This window comes from Rhinoraja longicauda, chromosome 14 (genome assembly GCF_053455715.1).
Source record: "Rhinoraja longicauda isolate Sanriku21f chromosome 14, sRhiLon1.1, whole genome shotgun sequence".
In the NCBI taxonomy this organism is placed as follows: Eukaryota; Metazoa; Chordata; class Chondrichthyes; order Rajiformes; family Arhynchobatidae; genus Rhinoraja; species Rhinoraja longicauda.
This window is the reverse complement of record NC_135966.1, coordinates 38,552,549-38,572,359: the sequence shown is the minus strand read 5'-3', so window position 1 is coordinate 38,572,359 and position 19,811 is coordinate 38,552,549. Positions and strand designations below refer to the sequence as shown.

Sequence of the window (19,811 nt, the reverse complement as noted above, 5' to 3'; positions counted from 1 at the left end):
GTATACCAGAACCAAACAGTCAGTCAATATGTACAAATCCAGAATCAACAAATTTACCCCCTGGGTAGGTGAAATTTACCCCAGGTTGGGAACCCTTGATCTAGGGGTACAGGTACGTGCTTCCTTGAAGGCGGCATCAAAGGTAGAGTGGAAAGTTAAGTATTTTGGCATATTGGCCTTTGTCATTCAGGGTATAAAATATAGAAATTGGGATGTTATATTACAGTTGGCGAGGCCACATTTGAAGGATCGTGTTCAGCTTTGGACACCCTGCCATAGCAAAGGATGTTGTTAAGCTGGAAATAGTTCAGAGAAGATTGATGAGGATGTTGCCAGGTCTTGAGGGCCTGAGTTATAGGGAGTAGTTAGACAGGCCAGGACTTTATTCCTTAGAGTGCAGGAGGATGAGGGAAGATCTTATAGAGGTGTACAAGATCATGAATAGATACGGAAATTGCACAAAATCTTTTACCCAAATTAGTGGAATCCAGGGGACAAAGGTTTAAGGTGAGAGGGGAAAGATTTAATAGGGACCCGAGTTTAGTTTAGTTTAGAGATACAGTGCAGAAGCAGGCCCTTCAGTAAGCCAAGATCATGCCAACCAGTAATCGCCATACACTAACACTATCCTACATATTAGGGACAATTTATAATCTTTACTGAAACCAATTAACCTACAAACATGTACATCTTTGAAGTGTGGAGGGAAACCAGAGTGCCCGGGGGAAACCCATGCAGTCACGGGGAGAATGTACAAACTCCGTACAGACAGTACCTGTAGTCAGGATTGAACCTGAGTTTATGGTGCTGTAAGACAGCAATTCTACCGCTGCACCACCGTGCCGCCCCAGTTACCTACTTCTCAAAGGGTGGTGGGTTTATGGACCATGCTGCCAGAGACGGTAGTTGAGGCAGGTACAATAACACCATTTGAAAAATATATTTGGACAGGCATACGGAGAGGAATGGATTAGAAGAATATGTGCTAAGCACAGGCAGGTGGGACTACTGTAGATGAGCCATCTTGGTTGGCATGGTGAAGTTGGGTTTCAGGGCCTGTTTCCATGATGTATGACTCCATGATGCTATGTCTCTCACTGAAAGGTTTACCTTAATAACTTCCTCTTGAGTTGCATACTTGGGATGAGGTCGCCTGTACATCCCATCTCTGTATTTCGTCGTGATGAATTCCTTCCTCCTTTCGACGGTGGCATCTGTGTCCAACTCATCTCCTGGAGTCATCCGAGCTGCCCAGAACCTGTTTGCTTTCTCATTACCTAACTGGATGAAAAGCTACAAGAAAATAGACTTGCATTACAATGTTTCATTAAGTAACAGATCACCAATGTGTTGATGAAAAAGTGAGATAATAAAATGGGATTAATGTAGGATTGGTATTAAAGTGTGGTTGGTGGTCGGCAGGGACTTGGTCGGCTAATCAACCACCCTTAATTGACTCCCTTCTACCTCACGCTGCCTCGGCAAGGCCAAGAGCATAATCTAAGACAAATCGCACCCTGGCCACTCTCTCTTCTCCCTTCTCCCAGCAGGTAAAAGGTATAGGTACATGTGAAAACGCACATCTCCAAGATTCAGGAACAGTTTCTTCCCAGCTGTTAACAGGCAACTGAATCATCCTACCACAACCAGAGCAGTGCTGAACTACTATCTACTTCTTCGGTGACCCTCGGACTATCCTTGACCGGACTTGGCTGGCTTTACCTTGCACTAAATGTTATTCCCTTATCGTGTATTTACACACTGTAAATGGCTCGGTTGTAATCATGTACTGTCCTTCTGTTGACTGGATAGTACGCAACAAAAGCTTTTCACTGTACTTCAGTACACGTGACAATAAACTAAACTAAAGGGTCTGTTCCCATGTTGTATCTCGCTGTGACTCGATTACTATTTTATTTTCAATGACCATAGGACCATATTGCTGTAATTATGTAACCAATAATTAACTAGTTATCTACCTTTGTATCTGAAGGTAGATAACTACAGCTACAATAAAAATCCTTCTAGATTTGTATTAATCTTGCTTGTATTGGTAATTTTACAACATCTTTATCCTTTCATTGTGCTTTATCTGTGTGACGCAATAACTTCGAACAATGAAGCTTTAGCAAATTGATTTAAGAAAGATTGCCATCTGACCTGTACAATTTCATTAGTCCATACGCTCGTGTCCAATTTCAAACTTTGTACTTTCGAGACAGATGCCCCTAAGCCTCGATGTTCTCCTGTAAAAGTAAAAGAAACTCGATTCATACATATCAAAAAGATATTGCAGAAACACACCCAACTTTTTGAGTGTCATTGTAGGCATTTATACTTCACTCAAACTTCCTCTTACTATCTGCTTCTCTTTCATTCTCCCCATACGTTAATTCAGCTACTCACTAAATACATCTTTGTCCAGTAAAGTTAATGGCAGTTAACTGTTTTGAGTGCAAGATTTCCAAGAGTAGCCCTGACAAATCTATAGTGCAAAAACATTTTAAATAGTTCACTGAACATGGTGTCACAGGTAAACGGGGTTGTAAATAAAGCTTGATGAAAGCACTGGCCTTCATCAGTCAGAGTATTGAATATAGAAGTTGGGACTTGATGTTATAGTTGTACAAGATGTCGGTTAGGCCATATTTGGGAAATTGTATTCAATTTTGGTCAATCTGCAACGTGAAGGATGTCATTAAGCCAGAGAGAGTGCAGAGAAAATTTACAAGGATGTTGTCAGGACTCGAGGCCCAGAAATAGATGGAGAAAATGGACGTTATATTTCTTGGAGCACAGAAGGCGAAGGAGTGATCTTATAGAGGTGTATAAAATCATGAGGGTAACAGATAGGGAGAATGAACAGAGCATTTTATCCAGGGTAGGGGATTCAAGAATGAGAGGACATAGGTTTAAGGTAAAAGGGGAAAGATTTAATAGGAAACTGAGGGGCTGGAGTAACTCAGTGGGTCAGGCAGCACATCTGGCGAAAAGGATGGGGAGACATTTTGGTTGGGACCCTTCTTCAGACATTAGATCTTTGGAAGATTGGACAGGCGACAATATTGATCAGGATTCATTGTCAGGCTGAAAAAGATCCCTTCCCGAATTCTCTCCAGAGATGCTGCCTGATCTGCTGAATTCATCCAGCTGTTTGTGTTTTGCTAAAGATTACAGCATCTGCAGTTCATTGTGTCTCCAATATTACAAGAACAATAGTTATCTAATCTTTATACTTCAGAAGAAACGATTTGTTGCTGTGCCATATGGAATATGTCAATGCTTTATCACTTCCCATCCAGAAACATCACTGGGATATCAGTTGCCCCGAACATCAAAAAAGGCTTTTCCTTCACTAAGTCTTCAATGGCTGAAGTAGAAGAGGAAGAATACTAACTGAAGAGGATGTGATTTTGAGGGCGAGTTTGAGAAAGTTGGGTGGTGTGGTTAGCCACAATGCTCAGACCTAGTGTTGAGGTTATGAGAGGACAAATGAATCCATTAGGTAAATGCATTATGAATGAATGCTTGGAGGAAGGAGTACGGTGGAAAACTGGGGTGCACAAGTAGGGATCCAAAAGATATTCAGCGGGTCAGGCAGCATCTCTGGAGATCATGAACAGGTGACATTTCTAATTGGGACCCTTCATCAATCTGAAGAAGTGGCCTGTTGTGAAACACCACCTGTTCATGCCATCCAGGGAGTTACTGCTGAGTTGGTCCAGCACTTTAGCACTGACGTATTTTGTAAACCATCTGCAGTTTGTTGTATGTCCAAAGGATATTACCCTTGGTAAAAGATGAGAACAGCAAGTATAATCTTTAGAAGAGTTAAGAGCTTTCCAGTAAGAGGTCAGAATGCCCTTGACTCTCTGGCAGTGTTCCCTTCAATTTATGCCAAAAATTAAGTCACAAAGTCTATTTTGATGCAAATGTTCCTTCACATGCCTTGGGTGGTTGAAAATGTGTGTAGCAACACCCTGGCATGTTGTTTAGTTTAAAGGTACAGTGTAGAAACAGGACCTTTGGCCCAACGAGTCCACACCAGCCAACGATCACCCGTACACTAGTTGTATCTGACACACGGGACAATTTACAGAAGCCAATTCACTTGCAAACCTGCACGTCTTTTGAATGTGAAAGGAAACTGGACCACCCAAAGAAAATCCACAAGATCACAAGGTGAACCTGCAAACTCCATACAGACTCCTTACAGTCAGGATCAAACCTGGGTGTCTGGTGTTGTAAGGCAGCAACTCTACCACAGTGCAACCTATGTGATGTCTACAAAGGATGGTGGGTATATGGAACAGGCTGCCTGGGGAGGTAGTTGCAGCAGGTACTAACACAACGTTTCAAAAGCATTTGGCCAGGTGCATGGATGGAAAAAGTTTTGAAGTATATGACCCAAATGTGGGCAGATGGGATTAGTGTAAATGTTGGTCAGCATGGGCAAGTTGGATCAAAGGGTTTATTTCCACGCTGTTTGACTCAATGACTCTGTATTGCGTGTCATGTATATCACTCCATGCGTATGGCCATCATATGCACAGAAAAATGAGAAAGTATTGGAAGTGTGCATTCAGCATGTAAAAATTCAATTGAATTTAGTGTTGGATCTTCAAGTCAGAGTCACACAGCACAGACATAGGCCCTTCAATCAAACTTGTCCTGGCTGACAAAGATGCCCCATTTTAAATAATCCCATCTGCACATGTTTGGGACATGTTCTTCTATACCTTTCCTATCCATGTACCTGTCTGAGTGGCTTTCAAATGCTGTTGCAGTACCTGCCCCAACTACTTCCTCTGGCAGCTCATTCCATATACCCACCACCCTATTCAGCATGACTGCAATGCTGTTTTTGAACAGTTGGTGGCAGTCCAGTGTAGCCCTTACAGACACGAAAAGGGAAATGAAACTGAATGTTTATGAAATTCAACGCTTATGCAGCTCAAATAAAGAACATTACTCCATTTTTTCAATGCAAAAACCTTTAAAGAGTACAATCTGAACATCAATCAAAGAAGAGGAATGCTATTTATATATTATTAGCTCAGGACGTTAGAGGTCTAGGATAGGGATAAAAGTTTTGGACGGGATTCAAGGAAGATTTTTTGCACCCAGACATTGGTAGGGATCTGGAACACACTGGTGGAGGCAGGTACACTCACATCATGCAAGTATCTGAATGAGCAACTGAATTGCCAAGACATAGAAGACTACAGGCCAAGTACTGGTAAATATGATAGTCCAAGTGGCTACGTGGACAGGATGGGCCGAAGGACCTATTTCGTTCACACTCTATGACATTCCAAAGCATTCAATGAAATATCCCAGAAATGGAAGGTACAGTTACTATTTTTAAAAGATATTTGGGCAGGTACATGTATAGAATGGTACATGGGGCAGCATGGTGGCGCAGCGGTAGAGTTGCTGCCTTACAGCGATTACAGTGCCAGAGACCCGGGTTCAATCCCGACCACGGTTTCTTGTCTGTATAAAATTTGTACATTCACGCTGAGCATGGGTGCTCTTCGAGATCTTCCGTTTCCTGCTACACTCCAAAGACATGCAGGTTTGTAGGTTAATTGGCTTGGTATAAATGTAAATTGTCCCTTGCGTGTAGGATAGTGTTAATGTGCGGGAATCGCTGGTCGGTGCAGACTCGGTGGGCCTAAGGGCCTGTTTCCGCGCTGTATCTCTAAACTAAAATTAAACTAAATTAAAAATATGGGCCAAATGCAGGCAAATGAGCTTTGCTCAGATAGGCAACTCGAACTGAGGAAGGATCCTGACCCAAAACATTGCATATCCATGTTCCCCAGAGATGCTGTGTGGCCTGTTGAGTTGCTCCAGCACTTTGTGTCCTTTGTGTCGTTTTGTGTAAACCAATATTTGCAGTTCCTTGTTTCTACAACTTGGTCAGCGTAGATAAGCTGGGCCGAAAGGCTTGCTTTCATCTTCTGTTGCTCTGTTATATTATGAATGACAACGCTTGCTACAAAATAATATTCATCCAACTAATCCCCCTTTGTATTCTAGTTACACATGATGGAAGTTTAAATTGTCAGCAGAACCCATGAAGATAGTCAAGAAAAAGTACTTCCCAGTTACCTGCACATCTCTTGCAGATGACAACACAGAGATTAATGGACGCCCAGTCAGGGTTTGATGCTTTGCAGTCTGCACAGGCTTTGTTGGACTTGTTTGACCAAATCTTCTCAGCCACCTCATAATCTGAGAATGTCTCTGCTATGGAGTCCTGTAGAGCCTCCATCCATTCCCTCTTCTCCCGTTCAGATTCAGCTGTAAAACTGCAACATACCAACAGCACAAAATTGTTCTCTCCAATTAGTTTATCGTTTCATTTAATAATCAGTTTAGTTCAGCTTGTCTTCAATCATTTGGAGGATTCATTTTAATTTAGAACTGATATTCGGAACAAGGTGAAAGGATGACTTTTTCCTTTTACACTGCTGATTATGTGTACGTGTACATTATTGCTTAAATTCACAGCAGGGTTTAAGATAGTGAAAACCATAACTGATATGAATAGCAGTTAATCAAATAATTAAAATGTTGCAAATAATTCTATATCAGTTGCAAAATTCTTATGTTTTCATTGAATTCTTATCAAAATATGCTCGATGAAACATTTACAGAATTAATGATTCTCCTTTTTTTAAAATATAAACGTTTATGATACTGAAATCAGATGTTAAACATATCAACAAATTTCTGCTTCATCCCAATCTGCTACCAGAGCATCTATAAAGGAACATTACATGAAGATTAACAGAACTGATTCACCGTGCATCTGGTTTGGTTAATCCCTTCCTCTACTGCACACCATTCATCTAACTATGCACTCGGCTATGCCCTCCCCCTTTGCCACCCACACCCAAGGTTTTCTAGTTTGGTTTAGTTTATTATCATCATGTGTACCAAGGTACAGTGCCAAGCTTTTTTTTGCATGCTATCCAGTCAAAGGAGTTTATATACGAATGCAATCAAGCGGTCCACGATGCACAGATGAAGAATAAAGGGTGCAACATTAAATGCAAAGATATAACATTGAAGTCCAAAGTGCAAAGATGTAACATTCAATGACAAAGGTGCATTGAATTTTAGGATCATATTTTCAAAGCCATTTAAAGAGTTTTGCATCCCAAAGTTAGCTCACTACCACTTTCTAAAAGACAATTAGCAAGAAGCATTAAATATTCAGCTTGCAGGAAACAGACATATCAGTTAAATTATTCTTTTACAAATCCAGAATTCAAAGAATTTTGTGGTCTATTTGTGACACACCTCTTACTAAACATTAGGAGTCAGTAATCTTCCGTGGAAATTCGCAAAGGTCTCTATCATGTCTGCAGTAAGCGTTATATTGGATCTCAAGCCAGAGATCGCAAGAGATGGTTATGCTATTGATTGTTGACTGGAAACGGTGCAAACGCCAAAGAGAAACATTCGGACATAGAATTAGGAGTGGGGAAGGCCGCTCAGCCCTTCAAGCCATGGTTGATCTCATTCTTCCTTCTCCTCACCTACGATCATTCCCCTTCTGTTTTTTGCACCTGCCACCAGTGTCTCTGCCCCCACATGCACTGTAGCCCAGTTCCTCCTCCCTCTGTCACCTCCTCCTGCCTGACAAGTTACAGGAAAAAGCAACTTAACTCACCTGAAGCTTTTAAAAGGAGTGATGAACTCAAAACTTTTGCGGCTGCCATCGCGAATTGTGGCTCCCTGCACTGCAATTGTTATGATTCCAATACCAGACTTGAAAGTCTAACATAAAAGACAACTTGTGTTAATATTATTTAAACCGATTTTAAATGAGCTTTTGCGTGCAACTTCCCACTAAACTGCATTACAGGAGTACCTTCACTACCTAGATTGCCAAGGTTCAGGAAAGCAGTTCATCATCAAAGACATATAGGCACAGGTCAAATATGCTGGTTCTCATATCTAGTAAGTGTGTACAATTGTAAACGCAGGAGATACTAGACAATGGAAACCACGGTGATGGTGCTACACAAAGTAATGCCTTTATATTCGGACAGCTTTTCCTATCTAAAATGCTTATTGTTATATTTCATTTCCCTTTACCATTCCAATAAGTTGGCATTCGTGTCCAACAAAGCTGTCAAGAATCATACTGCAAGAGTGAGGAGGCTGGTCCTAGGCTGCATCAGTATTAGATGGACATAGATAGGGTAGAACGCCAGAACCTTTTTGCTAGGGTGGAAATGACCAACACTAGAGGGCATAGGGGGAAAAGTTTAATGGAGATGCTTAGTTTAGTTTAGAGATACAGCGCGGAAACAGGGCCTATCGGCCCACCGGGTCCACGCCGACCAGCTATCCCCGCACATTAACACTATCCTATACCCACAAGGGACAATTTTTACATTTACCAAGCCAATTAACCTACAAACCTGTACGTCTTTGGAGTCTGTGCAGAGCAAGTTTTTTTACATAGAGAGTAGTGGGAGCCTAGAATGCAATGCAAGGTGTGGTGGTGGAGGCAGATAAGATGATTTATGATAGGCATATGAAAGTGGGGAATAGAGGGATATGGAGCATGTACAGGCAAATGGGATCAGTTAAACTTGGCATCATGTCCGGCACAAGCATTATGTGCTGAAGGGCACATGCCCGTGCTGTACTGTTCTATGTTCTATGTTAATATTGATGAGTTGATAACATGGACAAAGCTTTGGTAGATTGAATTTATCTCGGATAAGTGTAAAATTATGTATTTTGGGAGGACTCGTAAGGCTAGGATGAACACAATGAATGATTGGGCACTCAGGAGTATCAAGTAACAGAGAAACCATGGCTTATAAGTCCAATATCCCCAAATGTGTCATGCCCGATAGATGAGGTTGTTAAGAAGGTGTATGCGATACTTGCCTTCATGAGCCAAGTCTTAGACGATTTGAGCAGGATGGAATGCTACATCATTGGAAAATATTGGTTAGGCCTCAAATGGAGTACTGTGTGCAGTCCTGGTTGCATGACATAAGAGATCAAGATTGCATTGGGAAGAGGAATCAAGAACTAGAGGGCATCGATTTACAGTAAGAGGTCAAGATTTAATAGTAATCTGAGGGGCACCTTTTTCATTCAGAGATTGTTGGGTATATGGAACGAGCTGCCAGAGGAGGTAGTGAAGGCAGGTACAAAAACAGCATTTAAAAGACACTTGGACAGGTACAGGTGACCGTTGGTCGGTGCGGACTTGGAGGGCTGAAGGGCCTGTTTCCGTGCTGTTAATAGGGTGGCCTGTTTCTAAACTAAACTAATTCCCAAGAATCAGTTATCACCTTGTGCAAAGAACAGTGGAGCACATTCTCTGTCCAGCAACTCCTTTCTCACCTGTTCACTCTTGTGTAGCCAGAGCACGTCAGTATAAAGGGCAGCATAGACCTTAGATTTATGTCCCTTCAACTCCAAGTGTCCATACTTCTGGCAGAGGGCTAGGGATCCAACCCGACGACTGGAGGAGAAGTGATGGCCCTTGACTGCGTTCTGCAAGTGCGTATACCACTCGTTTCTCTGCACTGCAATACAGAAAGCACGATACACAAGTAGACTGAGACGTGCATGGGAATATATGGCAGTGTGATATGGCCCAAATTGAAGGGAATCACTAGGATATATATTTCTGCACCGAAACAGGATTACATAGAAAATATGAAACAACACAGGGCATTCAGCCTATCCAGTCCATGATGCATTTTCTGCTCGTCTTAAGTTGAAAGGGAAACATTTAATATGAACCTGAGGGATAACTTTTTCACACAGAGGGTGGGTATTTGGAAAGACCTGCCAGAGGTGGTAGTTGAAGCAGGTACTATAACAACTTTTAAAAGATATTTGGACTTGTACATGAATGGAGAGGTTTTAGAAGGAAATGGGCCCAATTCAGGCAGGTTGGACTAGTGTGGATGTGGTACCTTGGTCAGTGTGGGCAAGTTGGGCCGAAGGGCCTGTTTCCGCACTGTATCACTCTATGACCTCCAGAACACCAGGTCCATATTCCTCCAAACCTGTCCTATCCATGTACCTGTCTAACTGTTTCTTAAATGTTGGGATAGTCCCAGGCTCAACTACCTCCTCTGGCAGCTTGTTCCATACACCCACCACCCTTCGTGTATAAGGTATTTAAGGTAAATGGTCACAGTTTTTTTTTTCACAGGGTTGGGGAGACTAGAACTTGAGGGTATAAATTTAAGGTGAGACCTCTGGGGCAAATATTTCACACAGATATATGGAACAAGCAGCTGGAGAAAGCTGTCGAGGTAATTGCAATTACAACACCTAAAGGGCATTTGGACAGATACAAGAATAGCAAAAACTTTAGAAGGATATGGTCAAATACAGGCCGATGGGACTAGATCAGACATACATCTTAGTTGTCTAGTCTAGTTTAGTTTAGAGATACAGTGTGGAAACAGGCCCTTCGGCTCACCGAGTTCATGCCAACAATTGATCAGTTGTACACTAGTTCTATGTTACCCAGTTTCGCATCCGACACACTATGGGCATTTTTTTACAGAATCCAATTAGCCTACAAACCTGCACATCTTTGGAATGTGGAAAAAAAACAGAGCCCCCGGAGAGAACCAACGTGGTTACAGGGGAAACACGGTTAGCATGGACAAGTTGAGCAGAAGGACCTGTTTTTGTGCCATGTGGCATCATGGAAGAACATACAGTGCAACTGCCTTACAACTCCAGCAACCCTGGTTTAAACCTGATGGAATGATAGAATTACTCTGTGTCACCATTGAACTCAATCGGTCAAACGGTCTCCTCATACGTCGTAGGGAACTATATCTGTGAATTCCAGCCAGGGAAGGATTGTTCCAAGTTGAAGGTATTTATTCACAAAATGCTGGAGTAACTCAGCAGGTCAGGCAGCATCTCAGGAGAGAAGGAAAGGGTGACGTTTCAGGTCGGGACCCTTCTTTACACTGAAGAAGGGTCTCGACCCGAAACGTCACCCTTTCTTTCTCTCCTGAGATGCTGCCTGACGTGCTGGGTAACTCCAGCATTTTGTGAATAAATACCTTTGATTTGTACCAGCATCTGCAGTTATTTTCTTACACTATTGTTCCAAGTTGATCTCATTTTAACAAATCCAACAGAGCCGTAGAAACCTGAAAGCACAGGCCTGTCTTTCTTCTTCCCTGTGGGAAGTTACTGACAACACATGCCCGTGTACAACGCTTTACACCACTCACCTTCACTCTCCGCCCGAAAAACAAACGTTCTTTGGCTTGTAACTACTTCAAATTTATTTTCTTTAGCTGTTCTTGCCATCTGTATAACGGTCAGGGGGATTACTCCTTTAGGATAAGGGTCCTACAAGAATGAAGCAAAATAGCAGGAAACGAGTGATTAAATATATTAAATTACTGCAATTTAAACAAAGTTCTAATTTCAACTACAAAGAATCTCTTAATGGATTTAAATTGTGCCATACAGAGCTGCTACATGAATCTGTTCACAACCAAGTGAATCGAGGTCTTGAAAACATTGAGGAGAATTATGAGAGGTATAGATAGGGTAGAGAGTCAGAATCATTTTTCCCAGGGTGTAAATATTCAAGACGCAAGGGCGTAGTTTTAAGGTGAGAAGGGAAAAGTTTAAAAGCGATGTGCGGGCCAAGTTTTTTTTTACACAGATGTGTGTGGGTGCATAGCACAACTTCCAAGGGTGGTGGTGGAGGCAGATGGAAGAGTGGATTTTAAGAGGTTTTTAGATAGGCACGTGGAATGCAGGGAATGGAGTCATATGGATCGTGTGCAGGCTGATGAGATTAGTTTATCTTGTTTAGAGTTTAGAGATATAGTGTGGGGTCGGTGCTGGGGGCACTTCTCTTCACGTTGTACATTATGATTTGGATAAGGGGATTGAAGGCTTTGTGGCCAAGTTTGCAGATGATGCTAAGATAGGTGGAGTTCCTGTGCAGAGGAAGCAAGGACTCTGCAGAAGGACTTGGACAGGTCAAGAGAGTGGGCAGAGAAGTGGTAGATGAGCTTCAGTGTAGCAAAGTGCAAAGTCATGCATTTTGGTAATAAGAATAAAGGCGCAAATTATTTTCTAAATGGAGGGAGAATCCAGAAATCGGTGGTGCAGACTTGGGAGTGCTGGCTCTGGAGAGGGTCCAGAGAGTTAATTTGCAAGTCAAATGGGTAGTAAGGAAGGCAAATTCAATTTATATCAAGAGGACTGAAATACAAAAACAGAGATGTAATGCTGAGGCTCTACAAGGCGCTGGTCAGGCCGTATTTGGAGTATTGTGAGCAGATTTGGGCCCCATTTCTGAGGAAAGTTGTGCTGGCTCTGGAGAGGGTCCAGGGGAGGTTTACAAGAATGATTCCAGGATGAGTGGGTTGTTTCCACTGGTGGGAGAATCTAGGACCAGAGGTCACAGCCTCAGAATTAAAGGGCACTCTTTTAGAAAGGAGGTAAGGAGGAACTTCTTTAGACAGAGGGTAGTTAATCTGTGGAACTCATTGCCATAGAGGGCTGTGCAGGCCAAGACAAGGGATATTTTTAAGGCAGAGATAGACACATTCTCAATTAGAACGGGTGTCAAGGGTTATGGGCAGAAGGCAGGAAAATGGGATTAGGAGGCAGAGATCAGCCACGATTAGACTAGATGGACCAAATTTCCAAATTCTGCCCCTATTTCTTATGAACACTGTAACTTTGAATTCTTCATGTTGCACTCCTTTGAATCACTGGCAGGACCATAGAAACAGCCAATTTATCTTCAGCTGGAGTTGAATCTTATCTTACCTTCTCATTGCTGAAATACATCAGGGTCTTCCCATCAAATTTCACGTAGCGTCTCTGAAATACACAGCTTCTAGCTCATTGAAAGAAAACAAAAGGTTCTGTTAGGAATGTTTCAAATTCTATTGCACAAAGTTATTATAAACTTCTTGCTGCATTACTCACATCTGATTTGAAATTATAGACTGGAAGAAAAACAATATTGTGTCACACAATTTATTTTGTCTTTTTATTACATTTTCATCATGATTAAATTCATTCAAGTTGATCTCGGTCTGGTTTAATAGAGCCATCCTCATGTGCACCCCTGAGAGTTCAACCTAACCTTAGGTGCTGTCTGCGTGGAGTTTGTTTGTTCAAGTGCATGCAATTGATGAATTACAAGAATGATCCTGAAGATGACTGGGTTAATGTATGAGGAGTGTTTGATGGCTCTTCTGGGCCTGTACTTGCTGGGGTTTAAAAGGATGAAGTGGGGATCTCATTGAAACTTACCGAATAATGAAAGGCCAAGATAGAGTGGATATGGAGAGAATGGGAGAAGATGGTTCTAACACTCCCCCAACTCTCACAGGGAGAGTCTAGGACCACAGGGCATAAACTCAGAATAAAAAGATGTACCTTTAGAACAGAGATGAGGAAAGTTTTCTCTAGCGAGAGTGGTGAATTTGTGGAATTCATTACCACAGACGGCCGTGGAGGCCAAGTCATTGGGTATTTTTAATGCGGAGATTGATATGTTCTTGATTACTAAGGTCAACATAGGTTACGGGAGAAGGCAAAAGAGTGGGGTTGAGAGGGAAATATAGATCAGCCATGATCAAATGCTGGAACAGACTTGATGAGCCACATGAGCTAATCCTACTCCTAAGTCTTATGGTCTCATGTATGTCTTGATACGGCACAGCTATTCTCAATATTAATAGCCAAAATCATATAATCTGCATTTCTAACAAAGGTTTTGTGCTTTGCTCTTTATGTTATACTGAATGCAAATTAACTGGTGTGTTTCCTGCTTTCCGAGTGACCACAGTTGAAAGATTCTTCATTTACCTTAAATTTACTATGATATTGCTGTGAAAGATACCAGATAAATGAATGCATTTATTCTTTCTTTCAGTCTAAATATTAACATCTAGGAAGTGTATTATTTCCAACCGATGCCAGTGTGTTTGGCTCAAGAGAGTGCTAGATAGAGCTCTTAAGGATAGTGGAATCAGGGGGTATGGGGAGAAGGCAGGAACGGGGTACTGATTGAGAATGATCAGCCATGATCACATTGAATGGCGGTGCTGGCTCGAAGGGCCGAATGGCCTACTCCTGCACCTATTGTCTATTGATGTCAACATTTAAGCATGACACATGTGGTTACCACCTCCCATTCACAAGACTTCATATTTCAGAATGTGTAACAATGCTATCCTTCAATTAGTAACCTAGCACAAGTTAGAGATTAAAGTAGAATTAATCATGACTGTGTTTCACTGTTCAGTTAATGGGAATGCGTTTTCTCTATTCATTGGGATATGAAGTTGTAGCAAAATTCTTCTCTGAGGAATCTTAGTTTACTTTTGTTAAGAGATACAGCGTGGAAACAAGGCCTTTTGCCCACCGAGTCGCGCCGACCAGAGATCCCCGTCCTACACTAGGGACAATTTACAATCTTTAGCAAGCCAATTAACCTACAAACCTGTACATCTTTGGAGTGTGGTAGGGAACCGGAGCACCTGGGGAAAACCCACGCAGGTCATGGGGAGAACGTACAAACTCCGTGCAGACAGCACCCATAGATAGGTTTGAACTCAGGTCTCTGGCACTGTGAGGCAGTAATTCAACCGCTGCATCACTGTGCTGAATCTATTTTATCTTTGCTGCAAACGGAATAGGATTAGCTATAATAACTATTTGTACCCTTGTGGTGAGAGCTTCTCCAACCAATCACATTTAATATTTTTTCCTTGTTCTGGAGCTAGGTGGAAGCTTGCGTATGGTGATATTTTTAGGTCATCCTCCATTTCATCATTGAAGTTGACTGGATAGTCGGTGCCCGGTGTGGGAATGTCTCCTATGGTGGCGTAGGCTGTGGAGTCATTGGCTGACATCTGCATTGGTTGCGAGCTTGCGTCCTCCTCAGAGCGAGATCCCAGATGCTGTCTGAAAATAATAAGTAGAAGTGACACAAAATTGGGAAGGACAATCACAGTGAAGTCACCTTCATCCATCGCAGACACTCCAGTGTAAAGCAACAGAAAACCATTCAGTTACAAGGGTGACTAATTCATTCTGATCTGAACGATCTGGTCTCTAAACCACCGCGATTGAAGCAAAAGCCTTGTGGAGAAGCGTAATTCAAGGATCAGTCTCATCCCTCTTCTCCCCTCTCCCATCAGGCAAGAGGTACAGAAGTTTGAAAACGCACACCTCCAGATTCAGAGACAGTTTCGTCCCAGCTGTTATCAGGCAACTCAATCGTTCACTCATCACTTCAGTGTGGACCTGAACTCCCATCAACCTCATGGGAGACCTTTGCACTATCTTTAATCAGACTTCACCAGACTTCCATGTTTTACCTTTGCATTAAATGTTATACCCTTTATCCGTTACCTGTGCACTGTGGACGACTTTGTTGTATTATATATAGTCTTTTCTTTGATTGGATAGCACGCAAACAAAAACTTTTCACTGTACATTGGTACACATGAAATAATAAACTAAGCCAAACTAAGATTCTTCAGAGTTTAGATAGGGATAGAGCATGGAAGCAGGCCCTTCGGCCCACCGAGTCCATGGCCACCATCGATCACCTGTTCTCACTAATTCTATGTTATCCCACTTTCACATCCACTCCCTACACACTAGGCGCAATTTACAGAGGCCAATTCACCTACAAACCTGCAGGTAATTGGGATGTGGGAGGGAACTGGAGCACCCAAGGAAGCCTGCGCAATGACATGGAGAAAGCGCAAACTCCACACACACAGCATCCAAAATCAGAATTGAACCCAGGTCTCTGGCATTGTGAGGTAGCGGCTCTACCAGCTGAACCATTATGCCATTCCGACTGAATTGGAGATCCAACTGAATGATCCCAAGTTTTAATTTCCTTTGCAAAAGGCGCAGCAGTAAAGTTGCTGCCTTACTGCGCCAGAGACCCGAGTCCGATCCTGACTACGAGTGACTGTCAGTGTGGAAATTACATGGTATCCCTTTGAATGAGTGCATTTTTTCTGAGTGCACCAGTTTCCTCACTCATTCCAAAGACGTACAGGTTTGTAGGCTAATTGGTCTTGTAAATTGCCGCGAGTGTGTAGGATTTGAAGCTGGGGTAACAAAGAACTTGTATATGGGTGATCGTTGGTCGATGCAGAATTTGTGGGCCAAAGGGAATGTTTCCACACTATATCTCAACATTAAACTAAAGGAACAGGAAATTTGTTTCCCTGAAAATATTTAGGTCACATAATCACAGGATTATTGAATCAACAAAATGTTGGGCATAACATATCCATTCAGCCAAAATTGGACTTCAGATTAATTTTGCATTACCACTCTGCAATTTGTGCTTCTTCAATCTTATACAGAAACTTTCTAAATGTAGTAGGGGGTTCTGCCTCTCACCTATTTAGTTGCCCATCACTCATTGAGTGAAATACATTTTACCAATACATCTAATGGAGCCATAAAATTATACAGCATGGAAACAGTCCCCTCAGGCCATCTCCTCTAGCCAATGTTGTCCATTTGGTTAAGTTTAGTTTAGGGATACCGCGCGGAAACAGGCCCTTCGGCCCACCATGACCAGCAATCCTCGCACATTAACATTATCCTACACACTAGGGACAATTTACACTGATACCGAGCCAATTAATCTGCAAACCTGTACGGTCTTTTATAGTGTGGGTGGAAACCGAAGATCTCGGAGAAAACCTACAAGGTCATGGGGAGATTGTACAAACTCCGTACAGCTCCCATAGTCAGGATCGAACCCGGTCGCTGGCGCTGCAAATGCTATAAGGCAGCAACTCTACCACTGTGTCACCGAGCCCCGACCGCCCCAACGTGCAGTGGCAGCGTCTTCGCCCGCCCCGGATCGTGGGGCTTGGGTCGGCCCGCTGCGGACCTTTCACCGTCCGGCGCGGCCTGGAACGTGGCAACTCCAACAGCCTGACCGCGGGAGAAGACGGCAGGGGAAGAGAAAAGACATTGTGGCCTTCCATCACAGTGAGGAGGTGACTGGAGGAGACTCACTGTGATGGATGTTTCTTTTTGTTTGATTGTGTGTGTTATTGCTTATTTTTATTGCTCTTGTTGTTGGACTGTGGGTAATCTTTCATTTCACTGCACATTTATGTGTATGTGACAAATAAACTTGACTTGACCTGATTTGCACAGGGAAATAGAGATCATGCAGGAAATTACAGGCCACTGAGCCATACATCAGTGGTAGCTATTGGAGAGCATTCTTAGGGGCAGGATCTACTCGTATTTGGAAGAGAATGTATTAATTATGGACAGTCAGCATGGCTTTGCTCATGGCAGGTCAATGTCCTACAAATTTGATTTAGTTCATTGAGAGGATAAAGGTCAGGAAGGTCAGTGGAAATGACTGCGGATATTTAGCACTCTGCTCAGCTCCTCCACAAACAAGGCAGTCCTTGGCTGCGTGCAACAGAACTTGGACAACATGAGATGATTAGTGCCAAGCAACACTTGCAGCACAAATAAACAAAGTAATAATCTTCTCCATCAAGAATCAACCACCCATAACATTTAAGGACCTCATGGATCTCAAAAATAAAACAGGCAGCACCGTGGCACAGCTGTTGACCAGCGCCAGAGACAGTTTCGATCCTGACGTCAAGTGCTGTCTGTTTGCATTTTGCACGTTCAACCTGTGAATGGATGGATTTCCAGTTTCCTCTCACATCCCAAAGACGTGTGTTAGTATGTAACTGGCCTCTGCGAAATTGCCCCTGTGTGCAGAGAGTGGCTGAGAAAGTGGGATAACATAGAACTGGTGTGAACGGGTGATTGATGGTCGGCGTGGACTCGGTGGGCCATGAGGACCTGTATCCATGCTGTATCTCTAAACAAAACTAAAACACAAACTAAGGTAGACACAAAATGCTGGACAGGCAGCATCTCTGGAAATACGGTATGGGTAACGTTTCGGGTCAAGACCCTTCTTCAGACTCCAATCTTGGCTGCAGTGTGCTCCATCAACAAACCGTACTGCCGAATGATCACCTGGGCTACTCTGACAGTATCTTCCAAATCCATAAACTCTACCACCAAGAGGAATAGGGGGGTAGTAAGTGCAGAGGATTTCAACCACCTGCCCGCCACACACCATCAGACCTGGAACTATTGCTGCTCTTTCATCAACACAGTGCAGTTTAGTTCAGTTTAATTCAGTTGAGCTCAGTTTAGTTCAGTTTAGTTCTACAGCATGGAGGCTCACTGTGTCCATACTGACCATCAATCACCTGTACACTAGTTCTATATTATCCCACTTTTGCATCCTGCACACTAGGCGCAAGTTACAGAAGATGATTAACCTACAAACCTGCACATCTTTGGAAAGTCGAAGGAAACTGGAGGAACCCCACGTGGCCACAGGAAGAACATACAAACCCCGCACAGACAGCACCCGCAGTCAGGATCAAATCTGGGTCTCTGGCGCTGTGAGGCAGCAACTCTACTAGCTGTGCCACTGTGCTGCCCTGTGTTTAAATCCTAGAACTCCCTGCCCAATCAGCACCTTCACCACAGGGACATCAACAGTTCCACAGCAGCAGATCGCTGCTATTAATTTCTCAAGGAAAATTAGGGATAGACAATAAACGCTGGCGTTCCCCTGTGCCACACACACCTTGAAGAGCGAATAAATAAACGTAAAATTACCAACTTTCAGATCAGATTTTTAAAATAAAGCTTTTTGTGCTCATGAAAGTGATACCACTTTGAAAACAAACAGTTGATTTATCCCCAATGTTCTAAATAGTACACAGGCCGCAATGAACATTTCTGGCCACAAAGATCAATGTAATAATAAGTATTTAATTAGATTCTTCAGTGACAGTGATTGCAGAGAAAATATTGACAAGGACACAAAGTATAGCTCCCATGGTGTTCAAAGTGATGCCATTTGATTTCCTTAACCCCACTGTGACACAGATTGGACTCATGTAAAATGTCATTGTGATGTCCTGGGGTTTGTTTAAATCTTTATACCCATGAGTCTGAAGCAGAACGTGACCTTCTAACTTAAAGTAAGAGTGCTAATGACTGAGTCACAATTTAAACTTAAGGTACAGTGCATGGTAGTGGGAAGGGATTAGACCTCAGTCTCCCTGTGGTAGACAATAGACAATAGGTGCAGGAGTAGGCCATTCGGCCCTTCGAGCCAGCACCGCCATTCAATGTGATCATGGCTGATCATTCTCAATCAGTACCCCGTTCCTGCTTTCTCCCCATACCCCCTGACTCCGCTATCCTTAAGAGCTCTATCTAGCTCTCTCTTGAATGTATTCAGAGAATTGGCCTCCACTGCCCTCTGAGGCAGAGAATTCCACAGATTCTGAGGCAGAGAAATCCACAGGTAGGCAGGAACTTTTGTGTTAAATCACCAGACCTTATCCAAGAGGAGTCATGGAAGACTATTTCATATTTAGTTTAGAGATACAGCGCAGAATCAGGCCCTTCAGCTCACTGAGTCCGTGGCGACCAGTGATCCTGGTACACTAGCATTATCTTGCACACTTGGGACAATTTACAATCTTTACTGAAGCCAATTAACCTACAAACCTGAACGTCTTTGGAGTGTTGGAAAAAAACGGAACACCCAGGGAAAACCTTCGTGGTCACGGGGAGAACGTACAAATTCCGTACAGGCAGCACCTATAGTCAGGATCGAACCCGGGTCTCTGGTGCTGTAATGCAGCAACTCTGCTGCTGCGCCACCGTGCCACCCCTTAAAATGACCATTCTTT

General features: G+C 42.9%; 1 protein-coding gene across 2 annotated transcripts in view; it reads right to left on the bottom strand.

Annotated features, from left to right (window-relative positions):
- Positions 1 to 19,811, bottom strand: part of LOC144600212 (arf-GAP with Rho-GAP domain, ANK repeat and PH domain-containing protein 3-like) — a 169,488-nt gene that overhangs the window by 53,517 nt on the left and 96,160 nt on the right. For both annotated transcript variants that reach the window (XM_078411736.1, XM_078411737.1), the window contains exons 3-10: positions 14,731 to 14,973; positions 12,823 to 12,892; positions 11,259 to 11,379; positions 9,388 to 9,572; positions 7,688 to 7,794; positions 6,118 to 6,317; positions 2,161 to 2,246; positions 1,111 to 1,293 (exon numbers count right to left, since the gene is read on the bottom strand). In XM_078411736.1, the coding sequence (XP_078267862.1) occupies positions 1,111 to 1,293; positions 2,161 to 2,246; positions 6,118 to 6,317; positions 7,688 to 7,794; positions 9,388 to 9,572; positions 11,259 to 11,379; positions 12,823 to 12,892; positions 14,731 to 14,973 (1,195 nt within the window). The remainder of the gene's footprint in view (positions 1 to 1,110; positions 1,294 to 2,160; positions 2,247 to 6,117; positions 6,318 to 7,687; positions 7,795 to 9,387; positions 9,573 to 11,258; positions 11,380 to 12,822; positions 12,893 to 14,730; positions 14,974 to 19,811) is intronic.